The 19,009-nt window shown below is 56.7% G+C and overlaps 6 protein-coding genes across 6 annotated transcripts; 4 read left to right on the plus strand and 2 right to left on the minus strand.

The window, feature by feature from the left end:
* Positions 1-962: 962 nt before the first annotated feature.
* Positions 963-2,289, plus strand: B0I36DRAFT_234229 (insulin-induced protein-domain-containing protein; the record flags this gene model as incomplete). Its single annotated transcript, XM_046149287.1, has 2 exons — positions 963-1,808; positions 1,882-2,289. The coding sequence occupies 2 exons, from the start codon at positions 963-965 to the stop codon at positions 2,287-2,289; spliced, it is 1,254 nt and encodes a 417-aa protein (XP_046019077.1).
* On the plus strand, positions 2,279-2,882 carry B0I36DRAFT_18326 (uncharacterized protein). Its single transcript, XM_046148760.1, has one exon. It carries the CDS (start codon positions 2,479-2,481, stop codon positions 2,827-2,829), a length of 351 nt encoding a protein of 116 aa, XP_046019078.1. The 5' UTR covers positions 2,279-2,478; the 3' UTR covers positions 2,830-2,882.
* A 2,211-nt stretch (positions 2,883-5,093) lies between these two features.
* On the plus strand, positions 5,094-7,498 carry B0I36DRAFT_311972 (ATP-dependent protease La domain-containing protein). Its single transcript, XM_046152439.1, has one exon. It carries the CDS (start codon positions 5,580-5,582, stop codon positions 7,338-7,340), a length of 1,761 nt encoding a protein of 586 aa, XP_046019079.1. The 5' UTR covers positions 5,094-5,579; the 3' UTR covers positions 7,341-7,498.
* A 930-nt stretch (positions 7,499-8,428) lies between these two features.
* B0I36DRAFT_233070 (uncharacterized protein) lies at positions 8,429-11,747 on the plus strand (the record flags this gene model as incomplete). Its single annotated transcript, XM_046149202.1, has 3 exons — positions 8,429-9,356; positions 9,427-9,524; positions 9,591-11,747. 3 exons carry the CDS (start codon positions 8,429-8,431, stop codon positions 11,745-11,747), a joined length of 3,183 nt encoding a protein of 1,060 aa, XP_046019080.1.
* A 790-nt stretch (positions 11,748-12,537) lies between these two features.
* B0I36DRAFT_234454 (amino acid permease) lies at positions 12,538-14,324 on the minus strand (the record flags this gene model as incomplete). The annotated part of the gene is made up of 3 exons (XM_046149312.1): positions 12,538-13,631; positions 13,706-14,015; positions 14,097-14,324. 3 exons carry the CDS (start codon positions 14,322-14,324, stop codon positions 12,538-12,540), a joined length of 1,632 nt encoding a protein of 543 aa, XP_046019081.1.
* An 803-nt stretch (positions 14,325-15,127) lies between these two features.
* Positions 15,128-19,008, minus strand: B0I36DRAFT_281717 (HEAT repeat protein). The gene is made up of 2 exons (XM_046151496.1): positions 18,830-19,008; positions 15,128-18,772 (listed from the first exon to the last, which is right to left on the minus strand). Exons 1-2 carry the CDS (start codon positions 18,872-18,874, stop codon positions 15,578-15,580), a joined length of 3,240 nt encoding a protein of 1,079 aa, XP_046019082.1. The 5' UTR covers positions 18,875-19,008; the 3' UTR covers positions 15,128-15,577.
* Position 19,009: the final 1 nt, after the last annotated feature.

Below are 19,009 nucleotides of genomic sequence, written 5' to 3' on the forward strand. Positions count from 1 at the left end.
CCCCTCTCGCGCGCCCCCAGATGATCTCCTCGCACTCGTCTCCCCAGACTCTGCTCCTCTGGCCCTGCCCGGCAGTTCGTCTCCGGCACCCTATGTCCCAGCAGAGGTCCGAATCGTCGTTCGTCAACCCATGGACAATCCTCGCTGGTAATAGGGCACGCGGGCAGACAGAAACACAGTCAGACAAGGACAGGAAAACTCCAAGTAGCGTATGCATTGGCGAATCAGCGTGGCCGGAACTGGGTTTGCGTTCTGTTTGCAAGCGGCTGCCTTAGGGACCCGCTAGCTGGCTCACTGGCTGGCGCGGACCCCTCAGCACCTGCAGAGTCCCCAAGTCGCGCTGCCGGCTCCACCAGGGAGCTTTTTGCCCTCGAGCCCTGCCTGGCCTGTTCTTTTCGCCTCGACCTCGAGCGTCCTCGGCGTTCGCCCCGTCCGTCAGGCACAATCCTTCTTGTCCTTCTTTCTCGGCCTTCGCGTCACTTCTCATACATCTTCGACCTGTGAAACGGGCACTTGGCTGAAGTGGACGACGCCTAATCCCAGCTGCATCGAGCTCGAACACCCATCCACGAGGATCAAGCCCGCAACCATTGTGGCACCACAGTCATCTGCTTCTGCAACCACCACATCCGACGCAACGCCCATGCGTAGCGTGACCCAAGCACGCAGTCACACATCAGACTATTCGCCTCGAACTCTTGCTGCACCGCAACGACCCCGACAGCCATAGTCCTTGCACTCGAACGTGTCCACCAACTACCTCAACTCTTAGCTCGAGATCCTCCTCCTACTAGTACTACGCCACGGAGTGCTCGGTGAAAAGGCTTGCTCAGGCCTCATCGTAGACGACTACGCATACGCCTCGAGGTTGGATAACCTCATGAGATAGGACCATTGGCAACAATACATTGTCAAGCAGTAGTCATTGTCTCGCCAAGCCGGCGAACCCCCTTACCACAGCCATGACCGACGCTCCTGACAATGGCCCGACACTCTTCCGGCCCGTTCCGCGTCGACCCTTTAATATGAACATCATGGCGGCAACTCCTCCTGACGACATGGCCGAAGCTCCGCGGCCGCCCACTCCCGACACCGAGGAGAATAACCAGCTCAATCTCGACGTCCTCAATTCCCGCTTGCTGGCCCCCAGCCGGCGCAACCGCTCCGACGATTCCAACACCATCAGCCGGGCCGAGTCCGTCATGAACCTTGGCGGCTCAACCCTAATGGGCATCTACACACCAAATACATACGGCAAGGACAGATTCTACGTCGACGATAAAGAGGAGGCCACGACCCCGTGGGGAACCGGTGCAGAGACTCCCGCACGGCACTTGAGCATAGCGGAACCGCACTTTGAGCTGCAGAACGATCGGTACCACGGCATCCGGCGGCGGTCATCCTCGCACGTGGTCCCACCTCTTACGACATCGTCGTACTCGACAATTGCCATGTACACCGGGTTGCGGACGTTGGTACTCGGCGGTCTGGGGGTGCTCTACGGTGTTGGCGTGGCCGAGGTACAAGACCGGCACAAGATTGCCCCTGTCCACGTGGATGGACTACTCTCCATGCTGTACAACGACTGGCGTTACATGGCATTCTGGGGTCTGTCTGGGGTGCTTTTTGGCAGCCTCTTGCCTTGGTTCGACAACGTGTGGGAGAAGGCGCAGAACCCGTCGTCTCAGACAGTGGTAGAATGCAGCGTCGAAGACGACGAAGACCCCGAGCGGCAGAAGGGCCCAAGCACAGACTGGGCACTGGCGGTACGGGGTATCGGGACCTTTGTGGGAATCGCCTTTGCAATTGTGAGTTTTGTGACGGAAGATATCAAGGCAGCCCCTGTGAGATACATACCTGGCTAACCTCTTTGACGTTCAGCGTAAATTGCCATGGAATTCGACCCTGCAGCTTTCATTGACGCTCGCCATGGTCAACCCGGTCCTATGGTTCCTCATTGACCGCTCAACTCCCGGCTTTCTCGTCTCATCAGCAGTAGGTCTGGCCGGCTCCGTGGTGCTACTCGGGCTGAAGCCCGAGATGGTGGCCACTCCAGCAGGATCCTCATACAACACCATGATGAGTTATGACCAACAGCAGAATGCAAGCAATGTGCACCTCGACACGCTTCTCCTCGGTGGCTGGGCGGACCAGCGCACCCTGGAGACGGGCATCTGGATGCTGAGCGTGCTCTTCTGCTGCGCGTTGTGCTTTGGGAATATTGGGCGGCGGATGGTGCTCAATCGCTCCGCGCCCGGCAAGGGCCGGTGGGCGAGCATGGTTGGATGAAGCTGATATGTCAAACGGTGGAAAATGTGGTTGTTTCTTTTTCAAGGATGGATGTGGTATTCAAACTCACGGCGGATCGTGCATCTTTCTGTTTGGATTACAAAAAGATACCAAAAAAGTTTTCATTTTCTGGGTGAGATATCAAGGAAGGCTTTTTCCCCATGCGCTGCGGCCTCAAGCCTGTTGTGAATGTATAGTTTTTTTTTTTTTTTTTTTCATTTTCGTGCCGTGTTGTGCTTCGAACCTACGAGATCGAGGGAAAGATCAACGGCGAGAGAGACATATGGAGGAGGAGAGGTGGTGGTGGTTGAGAAGCAGCCCGGGTGTCAAGAAATTATCGTGATTCTCAACATACCTAGTCGCGGAAATGGGACTGCGGTGTCTGTACTCTCTTGTGACAATTGTTGTTTGCCCCAGCTTAAAGCTTCAGGCGGGACTCGTCGTCGTCGTCGTCGTCGTCTGGAGGGAGGGTCACACTACTATCACCAACTCCTGCACAACCAGAGGTTTTGGTCGGCTACTTGTGATGATGATGTGTAAACGCGGATTGTGTGCAGATTGCAGAGCTCCGTGACAAGCAGATTATGGGCCGTTTACACGTTCGTGTTTTGCGTGACACGCCCCGAAGGAGATGACGCTAGTGCATCATCCATTGGCAGGGGAATCCTCCTTAAGTATGGGGTGTGCATATGTAATTACGCTTGATGCAGACAGATGGGTGCATTTCTTCACGATGGGACGAACATCGATATGCCAAGCAAGGGAGGGAATCCGCAGATGAGGTCGGTATGGACCGTTGTCTGGAAGTACCTGGTCGGCACGGAGGTACGCTCCTGGAGCAGGCGGAAGAGGCAGACTGAACAAGAGCTCGCGCATTTCCCCAGATATGGTCTGCTGATCTTCAGCATGAGCGCGCGGATTATTTGTTAAACCGCCTGGCTGGGTAGTGATTATGCTCGGCCGAGATCGATTAGCTCAAGATCCCTGCTGAGCCTCGTCATGGCGCTCCCCCTCAATTTGGGTGCCAGCGTGCCTGGCCTCGCTCGACCTGCCAACAACAGCAGTCCTTGGCAGTCGCTGATCTGTCCACGGACGGCAGACACGCAGGTGAGCCAAGGCGCCGATGTAGAATCTGTGGAACGAGATGCCAGATCTGGCTGCCTGCTTGTCTGTCTTGGCGAACAAGCAAGCAACTACGTACTTAGGTATGTATGTACGGGGAGCTGAAGGCAGGGATCGCCCACGAGACAACCACCCGTGGCCACCCTCACAGGCGACTGCGTCTGTTTGGGACACGAGGCGGCGAATCTTAGTAACTGGTGATGGTTTGTTTCCACGGCGGAATGGTGATTCTGGAAAACGGCCACAGTGCAGGTTGATTATGATGCTGTGCGGGCCGCCTTGACCCGCCACCATAGAGTTGTCCATGACCCTTACACATCGGGGCGGCGATGGTGGTGCCGTGCATCATGTGCTGAGGTGTGGGTGGCCAAACCAGCCCAGGGAGGATGTCCAACATGTCCCTGTATCCCCCAGACCCAAAGACATGTCCAGACGACTTTGCCCGGCGGCCGGGTGCTGCGATGCACGACCCCCGAGCGGAATGGCGGGAGTCGATGGAGCCACGGGAGGCCCGATCGCAGCACGCGCGTGGCCGGCAACGGCATCGGCGTTTCCACGTGGGATCTCAGTCTGGCGCCGGCCGCCCAGTGGGGGGTTTGGCCCCAAATGGTCTCGTCGCTCTCGCTTGCTTGCTTGCTTGTCTGAGCGCACTGGCATGTGGCATGGCGTACGCCGGTTGATGACAGGCAGCAAGCCAGCCGGCCAGCCAGCCAGAGAGGCAGGTAGGTACTTTTGAGGCAGCATGCAGGAGAGCGTGGGCGGCCACGGAGAGCGCCCCGGCGACTTTTGCCCGGCTCCGACACGACATGTAGTAGGCCCGTGTCTTTTTGAATTGCGTGCCTGGCATCTCTGAGCGTTGGTCAGCAATTTGGAACACGTTGGATGTGCAGGCAGGACGAGCTGGACTGGAAGCGGTTACAGGCCCGGCCCCACTTGCTGTCAAGGTTGCGCCTTCCAAGCCCGCGGATTGCCCAGACGAGCTCTAGCAGGTCCCGAATGGGCGGATGCTCATGAGCAGTCGAGTCCCCTCAGCTCAGCTTGTTGCGTCCGACTGATTCATCACCACCATCTGCGGACCACCGCCACCCACCATCCATGCCACCCTCTCCTCCGGACTCTTGACCAGCGCTGTTGCGATCTATGACCCGCCCCATGGCCGTGCGACATGCTCCCACACCCGCCCGAGTCAGCCGAAGATGCATCTCGTGACCGGCAAGCTGGGCAGGCCGATCAGAGAGAGATTCGGGCGGTTCTTGGATTCCAGGGTCTTTGCCAGCTGTGCAGCTGCCCCGCCTGACTCGCCCGTCCTTGCCTCTTCCAGGCCGCCCGCGTCCCTGCGCCCGGGTCTTGTCTCATCGCGATGTGTTGGCCCCTGCCCAATCACAGCCCCGCGCGCCCGCCCTAGGGCCGTTGCATTCCCCTACGACGTCAGGACTCTCTCCCGACCGACCTCGGGAACCCGCGCTGCCATCCTGGTCCGCTCATTCGGCACCCTGGCTGCTCCCAAACCCGCAGCGCATCTTGGGTCATCAGGCTGCTTTCAGTTCCTGCTACCGAGCAGCTCTTGCTCGCGCCTGCTAGCTCCCCTGTAGCCTGGCCGCAGGGCTCCACGGCTACCCTGGCTGCCGGCTTTGCCCCAGAAATGCATGATGACTTCTACGTTTTCGACTCCCGCCGGTGATGCCCACCCTCGCGCCTAGGGCCTTACTTACTGCCTGCTATTATCACTTGAGTCTGCGCCCTGTCTCGTCCGGGCACCCGAACAAAACTAGACCCCCTCCCTCCGTAATCAGATTCTTTTTGTTCCCTCTGCACTGCAAAGTCAGTCCATGGCCCGTACAGCTCCGCCTCCGTCGCAACATGCCATGCCATTTGTCGTGCCTCAGATTCCATCAGCATAGGTCAGATGCTCCCGATATAACGTCAGATAAAGCCACCACATCATAGGACATAGCATTGGGCTGGACCCGACTACCGCATAGCGACCATTGATACCCGCGCCTACAATAGACCTTGCCGAAACAACACCCGACGCCAGGGATATTGCTACTCTTACGCACAACAGACTCAATCTTGGCAGCTTTCGGGCAACCTCACGCGACCTCGCTCCCTTAGACGGTCGGCCTCGCGATCCGACGGCGACCGGCATCAAGCCAAGCCTGTCCCTCATGTCCGCCGTTGTAGCGAACGCCTCCTCGCCCTCTCGCTCGCCTTCTCACACGTCGAACAGCATTCGGTCGGGACGAAGCTCTGGTCAGGACTCAGACCACAGCTCTGTGCACAACTCCGCCCCTGCGCCGAATCTGGTCGAGTCGGGCGACGTGGCCGAGATAGCGGATCTGACTCTTGACGCTGTCAAAGACTACCGGAAAATCATAAGGCTCCTACAATGCAGGGTGTGCTCGGGCATACTGCAGAAACCAGTCACAACCCCATGCGGGCGAAGCCTATGTCAAAGCTGTCTCCCCGAGACACATGTTCGGCACAACATTTCATGGCCCGCAACGACCAACTGGCTTGAGGGCTTCACCTGTCCGTTTGAAGACTGTGGGAAAGAGCACGCTCTCGGGGCCTGCAATCTAGACGTCACGCTGGCCAAGGCGATTGACCTGTTCGACACAGCTCTAAATGCGCACCAGGGGCCCTTGGAGCAATCCGGCTTCTCAGTTCATGTCACAGCACTCGACGAGTGGCAGGTTGCTGGCATCCCCTCGCTGGCTGAAAGAGATGGCAGCGAAATGATCCACAGTGGCAGCCGGCTCTTGGCAACTTACATGTTAGTCAAGGCTGGACAACTCAAGTACGAGACAGAAACGAGCTATGCCATATTGCAGGGAGACAACGACGCCCTTGACGCCGCGGAAAACACAACGTTTACCAAGATCAAGGATTCCGTGCGCACGGAGATGGACTGCCAGGTCTGCCATGCTCTGTTTCTGGACCCGCTGACCACAAACTGTGGTCACACATTCTGTCGAAGTTGTGTGCGGCGGTTCCTCGACCACTCTACACTCTGTCCGATTTGCCGCCGCTCACTGGCGCTCCAAGCTCAGGCCAGCGAGGAGAGCACGCCACCGAACCTATGCCTCACCAAGATGCTCAACGGCTTCTGGGCTGACGATCTTGCCGCCCGGGTTCAGGCGCTTCGGCTGGAGCAACAGGCCAGCCATGGCGGATTCGACATACCAATTTTTGTGTGCACATTGTCATTTCCACGTATGCCTACGTTCCTCCACGTCTTCGAGCCCCGCTATCGCCTCATGATGAGGCGTGCGATGGAGGCAGATCGCATTTTCGGCATGGTGCTCTTCAAGCGACATCCCGTGCCAGGTGGTCCCCATTTTGAAGAGCTCGGCACTCTTCTGCGCATTGTTAACCTCGAGTACATGCCCGATGGCCGGAGTCTTGTGGAGACTATTGGAGTGTCGCGATTTCGTGTCACACGATCGGGTCTCTTCGACGGCTACATTGTTGGGAATGTCGCTAGAATCGACGATATCAGTGTTGAGGAGGAAGAAGCCATGGAGATTGCTGAGACGACGCGGGGCCAAGGGGTTCGCAATTTCGCTCAGCATGATGTCCCGTATGACCCTGAAAATGTCGAAGATCAGCCGCCGCCGACGCCGATATCTCTGGAGGAGTTGAATTCAAGATCGACGCAAGAGTTGGTTGATATAGGAATCGCATTTGTTCGCAGGATGCAGCATCAGAGCGTCTCGTGGCTCGTCCCTCGTATCCTTGCGATCTATGGGGATTGTCCCACCGACCCGGCGACCTTTCCTTGGTGGCTTGGTAGCATACTGCCCGTCAGGGATGAGGAGAAATACAGGTTGCTAAGCACCACCAGTGTGCGAGAGAGGCTCAAGATATGTTGTCGGTGGATCATTGAGTGGGAGTCCAGCAGATGGTCAGTATTTCGCAGGCACTAAAGAGTAATCTTTCAGAATGACTTGGGCACCTCTACCGCGGGGGGCAAACCTGCTGCCCAATCGACATTGCCCAGCTGCCACTCTACTGTCCAATATCCTGCAGTTCAATCAAATTCTAATTTTATCTTTTCTCCAGGTCCTTGACAGACTGTCTGGTGCTATAATAAGTATTCGTCTGCAATTCTGACGTACGACCGTTGCATCTTTGGGGTCTCCAGTTGTGGAGGTTTCAAGGCTCGCTGTGCTGCCATTGCCGCACAGACTGCTGAATTTTGGTGATTCTGGAACGGCCAATCCGTTCTCCCATTACTCCTCGTTGCTTTATCTTGCCCTTTACCCATTGATAACCCACGACAACTGCTCTCCGCATCAGCATAGCGTCCGTAGTCTTGCATGGAGAACCTCGCGAGGTAAGAAGCTCCGGGGGCTTTCTCTTCTAAACACTTTCTAGAGTAGAGGCTTTGATGGTATCCGATCGTATCTGAACAGCCGTTCGTGTGTGCAGGAGTGGTCTCACGAATGAGGAACTCGAAGCACTCCAAAAAGAATTATGTGTCCGCATGAGCGTGTAAAGTGCAGCGGCAAAGGGCCTAATTACAGTACAGAAGACCTTGAAACTGGCTTGTTTAACCATGTGTAGCCCCTTGGATCCAAGGCAGCTGGGGGTTTGGGACTGGGCAGCCAAGGCGCAAGGTGGGGCGCCCCCTGCACCTCCGCATTGGAATCTGGATACACGTTACCAGATAACCAGCGGCTCCTGATGACCTAGGTAGAGGCCCATCATCTTCCTTGGCAAGCAAGTGGCATTGCGACACAGCTCGCCTCGAAGGCTTCCGAACCCGACCGACCTTGCAGTGGGCAGTGCAGCACGCCCCTATACCCGACAACGACCACACGACCAACTCGCACAGGAACAATGTCTCGATAGACGGCGCGGCGGCCCCCGTTCAGACCACCCCTCCACCTCGATGCCGCATGTCGTCGAACCGTACTCGCTCTCTCCTTTACCTGCTCGACCAACCATCGCGAGCATCGACCCCATCCCGCATCGACTGACCAGTGCCCTCGGCTGAACTCAGGTCCTCGAGATGGCCTCCCACGGACACAAGTTGCCGGGCATGCACCAACGCCATGGGCAGCAAGCAATGTACGCAGCCGCTCCTCAGGGGCAGCAGCAGCCGGTGCACCTTCCGGCCTCGACAGCCCCTGCCGGCACCTTCTCGCCCGGCACAAAGATTCAGGTCGGCGAGCACAAGGTGGTGATCCAGAAGTACCTGTCCGAGGGCGGTTTTGCGCACGTCTATCTGGTCAGGCTCCCGCACCCTGTTGACGGGACCGACCAAGCGGTCCTGAAGCGGGTGGCGGTACCGGACAAGGAGACCCTGCGTGGGATGAGGACCGAGGTTGAGACGATGAAGAAGCTCAAGGGCCACCGCCCCATCGTCAAGTATATTGATTCGCATGCTTCCGAGCTCAAGGGCGGCGGTTACGAGGTGTTCCTGCTCATGGAGTTCTGCAACGGCGGCGGCCTCATTGATTTCATGAACACACGCCTGCAGCACCGGCTGACCGAGCCCGAGATCCTCAACATCTTCACCGACGTCGCCGAGGGCGTCGCCTGCATGCACTACCTCAAGCCTCCGCTACTTCACCGCGACCTCAAGGTCGAGAACGTCCTCATCACCAACAATGGCTCCCGCAAGAAGTTCAAGCTCTGCGATTTCGGCTCGGCCGCGCCGCCCAAGCCAGCCCCGCAGACCGTCGTCGAGTGCCGCCTGGTGGACGAGGATGTGCAACGGCACACGACTTTACAATATCGAAGCCCCGAGATGGTCGACGTATACCGTAAGCAGCCCATAGACGAGAAGTCCGACATCTGGGCGCTAGGCGTGCTCCTGTACAAGCTCTGCTACTACACCACGCCATTCGAGGACCAGGGCCAGCTCGCCATCATGAATGCGAGCTACAGGTTCCCCAGCTATCCTGCCTTTTCGGACCGGTTGAAGAGCCTAATAGGTGCGTTGTGGATCACCGTTCCAGAGATGCTTAGGCAGAGGAGAAGCCGAGCTGACTTTTTTTGCAACAGCGTCAATGCTGCGAGAGAACCAGACTTCGCGACCAAACATCTACCAGGTCCTCCGTGAAGGGTGCTCAATGCAAGGACTGCAGGTACCAATACATGATGTAAGTCGTCAGATACCTCGCAAACGCGTGAGCGGCTCCAACTTACACTTTTGGGCCCATCTGCAGATATACGCAGGCAGGTCGCAATCAGAGCCACGCAAGCCAGAGCACCAGCCGCCACCGGAGCAGCGGGCATCCGCCAAGCCTGTGGTTGGTGCGGTGTTCTCTCCTCCACCTCAGCAGACCCAGGTTATCCCGGACATTGTGCCGATGCGGCGTGGCCGACCGCAAGCTGCGGCCTCAGTCACACCTAATCAGTCTTCTCGGCCGAGCCCTTCGCCTGCGCGTGTGACGCAAGGCGATCCATTTGCCGCGCTTGACTCAAAGCCCGCCGTACCAGCTGGCGACATGGATGACGTCTCTTCGAGGTTTCCCAGCCTCGACCAGTTCTCACTTCTTCACGACAAGAAAGGATCGACGTTTGATTTTGAGAAGCCTGCCCCAGGTACAAAGGGGTTGAATGTTACAACTCAACGGGTTGCTGATGATGATGACGACGACGACGATGTCAACAATGCTTTCGCTATTGCATCCGCCATGCCCCCTGAACTACCGTCCGAGCGACACATTACGCTCGAACAGGGTCGCATTCGTGGCACAGTCCCCGGCGCACAGCCGCCGGTCGCTTCGACTCCCAAACCAGCGTCTGCACCGCCAAAACCTGCATCCGAGATGAGTCGCGCCTCAATGATCATCTCGAACAATCCCGAGCTGCAAGCCATCGCATCGCCGCCTTTGAAGCAGACGCAGGTTCCGCCGCCTCGCACGTCTAACACAACGCCCAATGTGATCGGCAGCATATCCCCCCCGGCAAGAATCCCGCAGGACTACCCTCCGATCCACAGATTTCCACCAGCAGATCAATTCAAGGCGCCGAGCTTGCAGCGGCCTATGGAAACCAGAAGCAGTGGCCAATTGCGTACCGATGCTGCGCAGGCTGTACGCGGCTTCCAACCACAGGGGGCGTCGCCTGGCTATCAACCACAACATCCTTCGTCCTCGCGTCCATCTCTCGAAGGCGGTCGACCAAGTGCAGACAACCTCGAGCTGTTGCAGAAGTCCTCATCCTCATTGGGAAGACCTCGGCCATCAAGCACATACTTAGAATCGAACCTCGACTATCTACGTGAGAGGGAAGCAGCGCCGAGGCCACTGAAACCCTCTCCATCGCCTCGTCTGGATGATGGACCGATGGCGGCTCCCGACTACCAAGATGAGAGCACGATCGAGTCCAATGTCGAATTCTTGAGGTCTATGGAAGAGCCAGACGCAAAGAGCAAGAAGGACAAGGCTGGCAAGCATGGGAAAAGAGGCAGCTTGACGTCTCTCTCTGGGACTAAGAACATCCTTGCTGGCAAGTTTGGGGATGCCTTCAAGAGATTCGAAAGCAGTGGCTCTACGTCCGCGGCCAAAACGCCTTCGCCGCTAAAGGAGCACGACCGGTTCGATCTGACACCCATAGCGGGCTCTGAAGCCACCGACGGCCGGAGCGATGATGGCATAGTACACGGCGAGGCGGAACTGACCCCAGAGATGCGGCGGGAGCGCGAAGCACAGAGTTTGGCCGAGGAAGAGAGACGTGTTGAGGCCGCGGCGGCTGAGTACAAACTTCGTGTCGCTGCACGGAGTACTGGGGCTGCTGCTCCTCCAGCACTGCCAAAGAGTATCGGTGGGGTGTCTCGAGCTGTGAGTATCCAGAACCGAGTGCAAGCCCTACTCGACGAGTCACAGAACTCGCCCATACAGCGGACCGCATCTGGATACGGGCAGTTCTCAGACAAGGCAACTGCAGTCAGCCGACTTGACAAGGAGCTTCCCCAGCTCCCTCGCAAGCCTGTCACGGGTGCGATACCGCCACGAGCATCGACGCTGCCCAACGAGATGCCTATCCGCGGCGGCCGTCCGGGCTCGAGCAACACCGATCCGGGACTCTCTCAGCGGCCCACGCCGCCGCCCAAGCCGAGTCTCGCTCCGAAGCCGACACACCTGAACAGCCTTGGAACAGGTGGTAGGCCCAAATCGCCGCCGAAGCCGCAGAACATGCAGATCCCGCAGGGCCGGGCCCAGAGCTCAGTCGCAGCGGTGCCAAATCCGGCTCTGATGTCACCTCAGGAAAAGGAGGACTACATTGAGGATTTCAGCAAGCGTTACCCGAGTCTCGTGGCGATTGAGAGTGTGGAGCAGGACTTTGGCGCTGACGCCCGCCCCAAAACGGGACGATGAGGGTGATCAGTCTAGAGTTCGATGTGAGCTTCATGTCTTTGTCATAACTCTATGGTGGGTTTGGATCAGCAGCGATAGAGACGGATGTGGGATATAGGTGGTTCATCATGAAAGCACATTCGCACATCTTGGGTTGGAAAGAAATCCATTCATGTTCAAAGCGGCATAGCGAACAATAAATATACAACATTCGAAGAAGAAGCTTAGCATATATCGAGACACATTCATACACATTCATGCGTTCTCCCTGCCGGGTGAATCACGTAGGAACTCGAGGTTTAGTGCGCGGCCGCTGTGCATGTGGTTGGCATCATCGCGCCGTTAGGGATACAACTGCTCGACCGGGCGAAATAACCAAGGTTGACGTTGAGGCAGGCGACGTGTTTGTCTCCTCTACCCCTCCACATTCTCACTCTCTCCTTCTCTCTGGAAACTGATTGCCTCATGCAGAAAGCCGGAGTGGGAAGGTTCAAACATTGAGTGAGTTTTATGTATCAGAGTAAAGGTTTAGAAGTCTACTACTCGACCATATGTGGTTCATGCTGCGCGCACAACTAAGAGACACTTTCTGTTCATCACCCCGTCCAGACATTGCTGTTGCACACTTGATTTTTTGAATGCTACTTTGATTTGTATAAATAAGTAATCCGACAACTTTTTATCATATCCTGGCCCTTGAGACAACTATTTTCATCATCATGACAAAAACTCCCGCGCTTTTCTCATTCGTGCACACATGCCAGATGTATATTCAAACGCGGCCGGGCCAAGGGGGTTGCCTCTTTTGAATTTAGAAGAAAGCCCTGAGGATGCGGAGGGGCAGGTTCGCCCAGGTCTTGGGGGCCTCGCCAACCTCCTCCTCGTCGTAGATGCGGATGCCCGTCTTGAGATCCATCTCGGCGAGCTTGACCCAGAGGGACCAGTCGCGCATGACGATCTTGTAGCCGAGGTAGAGCGCGAGGACGATGGGCGCGGCGAGGAAGGACATGAAGAAGTCCTCCGCGTTGGGGACGGCTGACGGGGAGGGGTATAGCGCATTGTAGGCAGTGGCGATGAGGCAAATGACGTTGAGCGCGAGGCCGACGGCGCTGCCCCAGATGCCAAAGGGGGCCTGGTAGGGGATCTGGTTGAGGGTGTAGCCCTGCTGCGCCCAGGCGAGGCGGAAGCGGATGTGGGCAAGGCAGCAGGAGCCCCAGACGAAGAAGTAGGAAAGGCCAGACAGGGCGAGCAGCCAGTACAGGACAGTCATGCCGTTGGCAGCAAGGGTGAGGTAGCCGAGAAGGCCAAAGACGAGCTGAATCAGGACACACCAGAGGGGGCGGCCAGCCTTGTCAACGTAGGACATGAACTTGGGAGCCATACCGCGGGCTGCCATGGCCTGCATGGTGCGGGTCGAGCCGAAGGTGCACGAGTTGGCAACGCTGATGACCGAGATGGTGATGACGGCGTTGAAGATGGAGGGCAGGACCTGGACACCGGCATCCTGGATGGCGAGCACAAAGGGCGAGGCGGCCGAGTTGGCACCAGAGGAGTTCTTAAGACGCGGGTCGTCGCTGCGGATGATGAGGCCGAGGATGAAGAGGTTGACAATGTAGAAGAAGGCAACGCGGAAGAAGACCTGCTTGGCGGCAAGAGGGACGGCCTTGCGAGGGTTCGCCGACTCGGCAGCCGCAAGACCGACAAGCTCAGTACCACCAAAAGCAAAGGCGGCGACGACAAAGACGGAGCAGAAGCCGTTGAAGCCGTTCCTGAAGGCACCCGGGTCGTGCCACGTGCTAACGCCCATGTATCCCTTGTTGCCAACAGCACCGACGTTGACAATGATGCCAAAGATGATGAAGCCGACGCAGGCGGCAATCTTGATCATGGAGAGAACAAACTCGACTGCAAAGATGACGTTAGTATATCTAGTGGTAGATGTGCAAAATCAGAAGAATCCAGAGGACGGTTGCCCATACCTTCTCCGTAGCCCCTCACACCAAAGATCTGGATCAAGCACAGCAGGCCGAGGAAGAGAGTGACCCAGGCAGCCATGGGGATCGAGTCGTTCCAGAAGTGGATGGTGAGGCCGGCGGCGATGAGTTCGAAGGGGAGGACAATGAGCCAGGCGAGGGCATAGTCCCAACCCATGGCGAAACCCCAGGCAGGGTCGACGAATCTTGTGACGTAGGAGAAGAAGGCACCGTTGACGGGGTACAAGACAGCAAGCTCGGCAAGGGCCTGCATGGTGAGCAGCAACATGCAGCCGACAATGGAGTAGCCGATGATCTGTCACTCACACAAGATGCAGTTAGCACCACGGCATCTGACACCACCATGTTCCAGTCCTCGACCACCCATTTGACTTACCAAGGCAGCTGGGCCACCCTTGTAGAGAGCACCACCAGATCCAATGAAGAGGCCGGCTCCAATGGCACCACCGATGGCAATCATCTGCATGTGCCGACTCTTGAGGTCGGTGTGCAGCTTGTTGTCGCCATTGCTTTGTGTGACGGCGCCGAGCTCCTCGTCCTGGCCCTGCTGGTTGTAGGCAGGCTCGACGGCCACCTTGGCCTCGTACTTCTCAGAGTCCGACATGATGGGCAACAATGACACCCGCGCGAGGTATGGATGAAGTGCGAAGAAACAGAAGAAGCGCACTGCCGCTGACACCAAGCTCGCAAGACTCGTGATGATGAGAAGCCGAGCAGCAGGGGAAGACCTGGAGAGTTGTCTGGATTCTTTATACCCCCTTGACGGGGCATCGTCAACCCCAGATTCGGGGAAGCCTATCTGCTCCGGACACCATCGCCGTAGCTCCTCATGCGACCCAACCTAGCCCCAGGCCTGATAACACACGTGAAGCTCATTTACCATGGGCTGGACAGCCCACGTCCTTTGGTCCACCGAAGCCCAGAACAAACTAGCGGCCCGAGTCATAAAGCTTGTCCTTATCAGGGTAAGGGGAGGGAGTCCTCTGCTTGATCTGCTTGTGGGCTATCACGGCGGAGGCCGTCCCTCGCTCCTCTCAGGAGGACTGGGCACCTGGCCGCTGCAGGTACCAGCTTGCGGGATATTTCCCACCAGGGCAAGTTCGCCCGCACAGAAGCTTTCGAAGCCTTGCTTGGGGTGCTCTTGTTTCCAGGCTAGAACCCACATCTGCCGGTCTAAAACGTGGAGTCCCCTTGTAAAAGAAGGCTTATCTAGGTGGCAACGGTCTAGACCACCAGGACTCTTAGCCCATCCCTCGAGACAGTGCTCTCTATCATGGCGGAACCCAGCCACTAGTCGCCACTAGTCCGCATTGGACCTTGCTCCGTTACTGACCCGACGCATAGCCTCGGCGTAACTCTTGCAAATTTTTATCCACATCACGGACTCGATTCCACATTTGGCCCGGTTCCCAGCACATGAGGGGTGCATGTGGCACGGCTAGGCCGTTGAGGCGTCGATTGCGTCTTGACAATACGTTTTATGAAACGTAAGTTGAGCATTCTATTCCGCGCCAGCTCGAGGACTCCTATCTTGGTTGGCTCGTGAGCGATCCACTCCACATGCAGCCTGCTTGGATGGCGTTGATGGTCCATCCGAAGAAGGAAAGTCCTTCCCCAGATTATGATGGTGCTCGGCCGTCCCACTCCAACCACGACAGTCAAAGCTCAGCTCGCTGGCGGGGTGGTCTACCTTCCTTCGAACTAATGTCTCTCAGCATCATCTCCTCTGCCACGTGCATGTGGTCGTACTCCTGGACAGCACACGTTGCTACGACCAAGGCAAGCCGCTGCTCAATCGACAATGTCAGCCGCTGGTGCATTAGTGCTGTTTCTGGCGGCATCCACTTTGGGACATCGTTAAACGCTGATGAACTCTGATAACGCCATGTGCGGCTGCTGTTGGGCCCCGGCAAGACCGTGCTCGTGCATCTGCAGCCACACAGAATCCCCGTCCACTGCTTCCAACGCGTTCCTCAGCCCAGTATCGATCGACAAGTCGTCAGCTACCAACTTGAGGATAGCATCGAAGATATCGGCGTCAATTTGGACGAATGATACAAGTGCTGTCAAGAGCACTCGCGCTGCTTCCCATACTTGGGTCGCGTGTGTAAAATGTGCATACGTGGAGCTCGCCGCCCGCTCGTCCGGTTCGGCCAAGCCGAGTTGGTCTAATTTCGAGTGAACGGCCACGAGCATGCCTTGCCCCCTGGCTGCATTCTTATCTGAGTTGGCGTTAGTGATTCGGCGCTGGGTAGCAGCTGACTTCTTGCTTGAGCACCATCGGCTCAGCTGATCCCACCATTCAGTCTTCACCCTGGAACTGAGGAAGTCGCCTGAGCATTCGAAAAGAGCAGCTAGCGCCTTGCAGGCTGAGATTACCACAAACGTCTCTGGGTCATACAGCCGCTCTATGGTCACAGGCCAGATGGCGTTAACCAAGGGTAAGAATGCTTCCTCGTCGGCGGCGATGGCGGGGCTAACCACACAGAGGAGGTCTAGTAGGGATTTCCGTAGTGTTGGCGTGGGTGAGGTCATATAATGCTGCGTGAAGGTCGTGATTCGAGCGAGGATCTTGAAGGTTGGGGTTTTGGGTGGTGGTGGCTTCTCCTCCACATGGGCCGCTTCCTCCCCGCTCGCATCACTGCCTTCCTTGTCTTCCCGCTCGTCTAAAAGTTCCTTGGCGGTTTTGATTGGGGTCTCCTTCCAAGGGCGCTTAGGATGGGACGCGTTGACATCGCCATCCCACTGTTCGCTCCGGATGCGGTCTCTGCGCTCTAGGATTGCGTCAAGTGATTCCTGAACATCGTCGAAATCGATTTGCTTGGTTGCAATCTTCCGATGTCTGTTGATTCGGTGCTCTTGGTGTTCTTGGTGTTCTTGGCCTCGGGCTACGACAAGGCCAGTGGCCGCAGCGCCTTGTCTGACGATCTCTCCAAGGACACTAAACAAGCCTTCAACGAGGATTGGATAACCGTGATAATTATCCAGGGCACCAAAGATCGATGCCACAACATCGTCAAGGTAGGGGACAAGTTGGGGCCCAGTGAGTTGCACCATCATCCTCAGAACTTGTGTCGAAGCAGGCGTGATGTCAAATGTGTTCAACCGCAGTGAATAAGAGTTGAGCATGTAGTCGACATTATCCACAACGAGCTCAGTCACGCTTGAATAGCCGCACGAAGTCGCAATGCTGTTCAAGCTAATCATTGCATGCTCTCTCAACTTTGGCGTCGGCGCACCCAGGAATGTCGTGATAGGGTACAGAATGTCAATGAGTTCTGGTCGAAACTGCTTCTCAAGTCGAGACGCTGCGAAAGTAGTGACTTCCATCGCGAGTGCTTGCAATCTCCAGTCCGCGGTCTCACCCTCCTCTGACGTGTCTAGTATGGACACTGAGAATGTGTACAGGTCATCAAAGACCGCCTCGGTGTCACCGTCGCTTTCGCCAGCCATGGAAAGGTCAAGGAAATCGTCGATGCCTGACTCGTGAGCGAGCCGAGACTTAAGCAGTTCAAAGGAGAGCCAGAACGATGCCACTTGTTGTTCCCCAGTGGATTCACGGCTGTAGGAGAGCATCGTTCCGGGGAGCCAGGCATACTGAGAGCTAGCGCCAAGCTCTTTCAGAAAGCCTATCAGTGCAGCCCGTGTCGACGCTTCTTGAGGTTTCGGAAAGATGACTGGAGAGAACCTGGCCTGCTCCTGATGCTGTTCCTGCGAGTCTCCAATCTTCAGGAGATCAATCCCATGCTCCTCTTCTAATGCTTTGGCATTGACAAGGGCTGCTGCGGCAGAATCACGCAGAGAGGCGGCCAAGGAGCTATCTAACACAGAGGAAGTAATTTGAAGGCTTGCGACAATCTTGTGTCCTTTGGAGAGATTGGAAATCGCCTGATCCTTCAACTTTTGATCACTGGCTTGCATCTGCCGAGCCAAACTGGCCTCCCAATTGTACACGACAGTCTTGATCGTATCGCATAGTTCTGGGTATATCCTCGCCAGATCCTCGAGGCTAGTTTGGAGAAGCTGGGGCTCGCTTTCGGGCTCTGACAAAATGATGGCTGTCTCGACCAAGACTGAGGCGCAGTTGCTTAGAGACTGATGACACTCGTCGAGCAGTGACAAGCACATTCGTGCCACTGCGGAGCGGACATCGTCATCGGCATGGTTTCTTAGCTTGAGCACATGTGCTAGGGCGACTTGTACCTTTGTCGATGTCGCTTTCAGCCATGGAGCCGTAAGAACTTTGTTGTTGTCGTCGCCGCTTTGTTGCCTGTCAAGGTCGGTACCAGTAACCTTTGGAAGGAGCGCTCTAACGTGGAGATCTCCGAGCATTCCCGTCAAGACATTCTTCATTTCCTCGAGGCCCTGTATCAGGACTTTGCGTTGAGCTTTGGGCGAGATGGGAGGCGAAAGCAGCTTACTCAGGGCAGAGACGATTCCAGGGAAGAACGTCGCGAGAGCTGCCCGGTCTTTGATGGAAGCAAATAATGCAGTTATGGCCTGCAGCGCTTCAATCTGAATTTCTGCTGTCCTCCCATCTGTGATGCCGTCCAAGACGACGCTTATAGCATGGCCTAGTGTAGGGATAGCTTTTGTGTCGACCAGAGCGGCGGCACCAGCAGCGGATGACCCGGCAGCGTTGAGGAGAGCATTGAGCGCCCTGAAAGCTTCGAGTTCGGTTTCTTCGGGGACAGGACGCTTGGTGGCCTGGCCCGGGCTTCCACCGATGATAAAGGCCAGCAGAATGAGAAGCTGCTGACTCAGGTCTGCAGGCAGTTTGCTCCTCCATCCCGATTTGATCAGGATTGTGAGACACTTGATCGTGAGCTCGATCAGACGGATGGGGAAGTCCTGCTGGTTGCGAAGGACATTGGAGAGCGGGAAGAAGACATAGTCTGCCAACTTGTGGTCAAGAGCGGGCGTGCCACTGACTGACGGCCGGTCCAGTAGCACGTACAGCTCTTCAACCTCGTGGATGAGGTCCTTGGACGCCGCTTTCTTGTCTGTAGCGCGCACGGACAAGTTGTTGATTGCTATGCAGTGGGGTTTGAGCTTTTACACCTGTATGAGCGCAATGCAACATGACGGTGCTCGGGCGGTATGACTGACCTCTTGGAAGTAGGCATTCCGGGCTGCCGCCTGTGGATCACTCATCTTCGCGCGCTGCCAAGCCTCGTCCGGTCATGTTGACAAGAGGCACGACTCGTGGTATTGTACTGGCGGGCAGGAGCAGTGTTGCGAGATGAATCTAGAATGGCCGTGCAGCAGTGCTGTGCTCAGGGAATGTCC

Source organism: Microdochium trichocladiopsis (genome assembly GCF_020744255.1).
Source record: "Microdochium trichocladiopsis strain MPI-CAGE-CH-0230 chromosome Unknown B0I36scaffold_1, whole genome shotgun sequence".
Lineage (NCBI taxonomy): Eukaryota > Fungi > Ascomycota > Sordariomycetes > Xylariales > Microdochiaceae > Microdochium > Microdochium trichocladiopsis.

Excerpts from the sequence above, each read along its gene's own strand:
- B0I36DRAFT_281717 (XM_046151496.1), bottom strand. The coding sequence starts at position 18,874 with ATGAGTGATCCACAGGCGGCAGCCCGGAATGCCTACTTCCAAGAG. Across the intron at positions 18,773-18,829 it reads GGAATGCCTACTTCCAAGAG|CTCAAACCCCACTGCATAGC; the intron begins GTCAGTCATACC and ends CAGGTGTAAAAG.
- B0I36DRAFT_18326 (XM_046148760.1), top strand. The coding sequence starts at position 2,479 with ATGTATAGTTTTTTTTTTTTTTTTTTTCATTTTCGTGCCGTGTTGTGC.
- B0I36DRAFT_311972 (XM_046152439.1), top strand. The coding sequence starts at position 5,580 with ATGTCCGCCGTTGTAGCGAACGCCTCCTCGCCCTCTCGCTCGCCTTCT.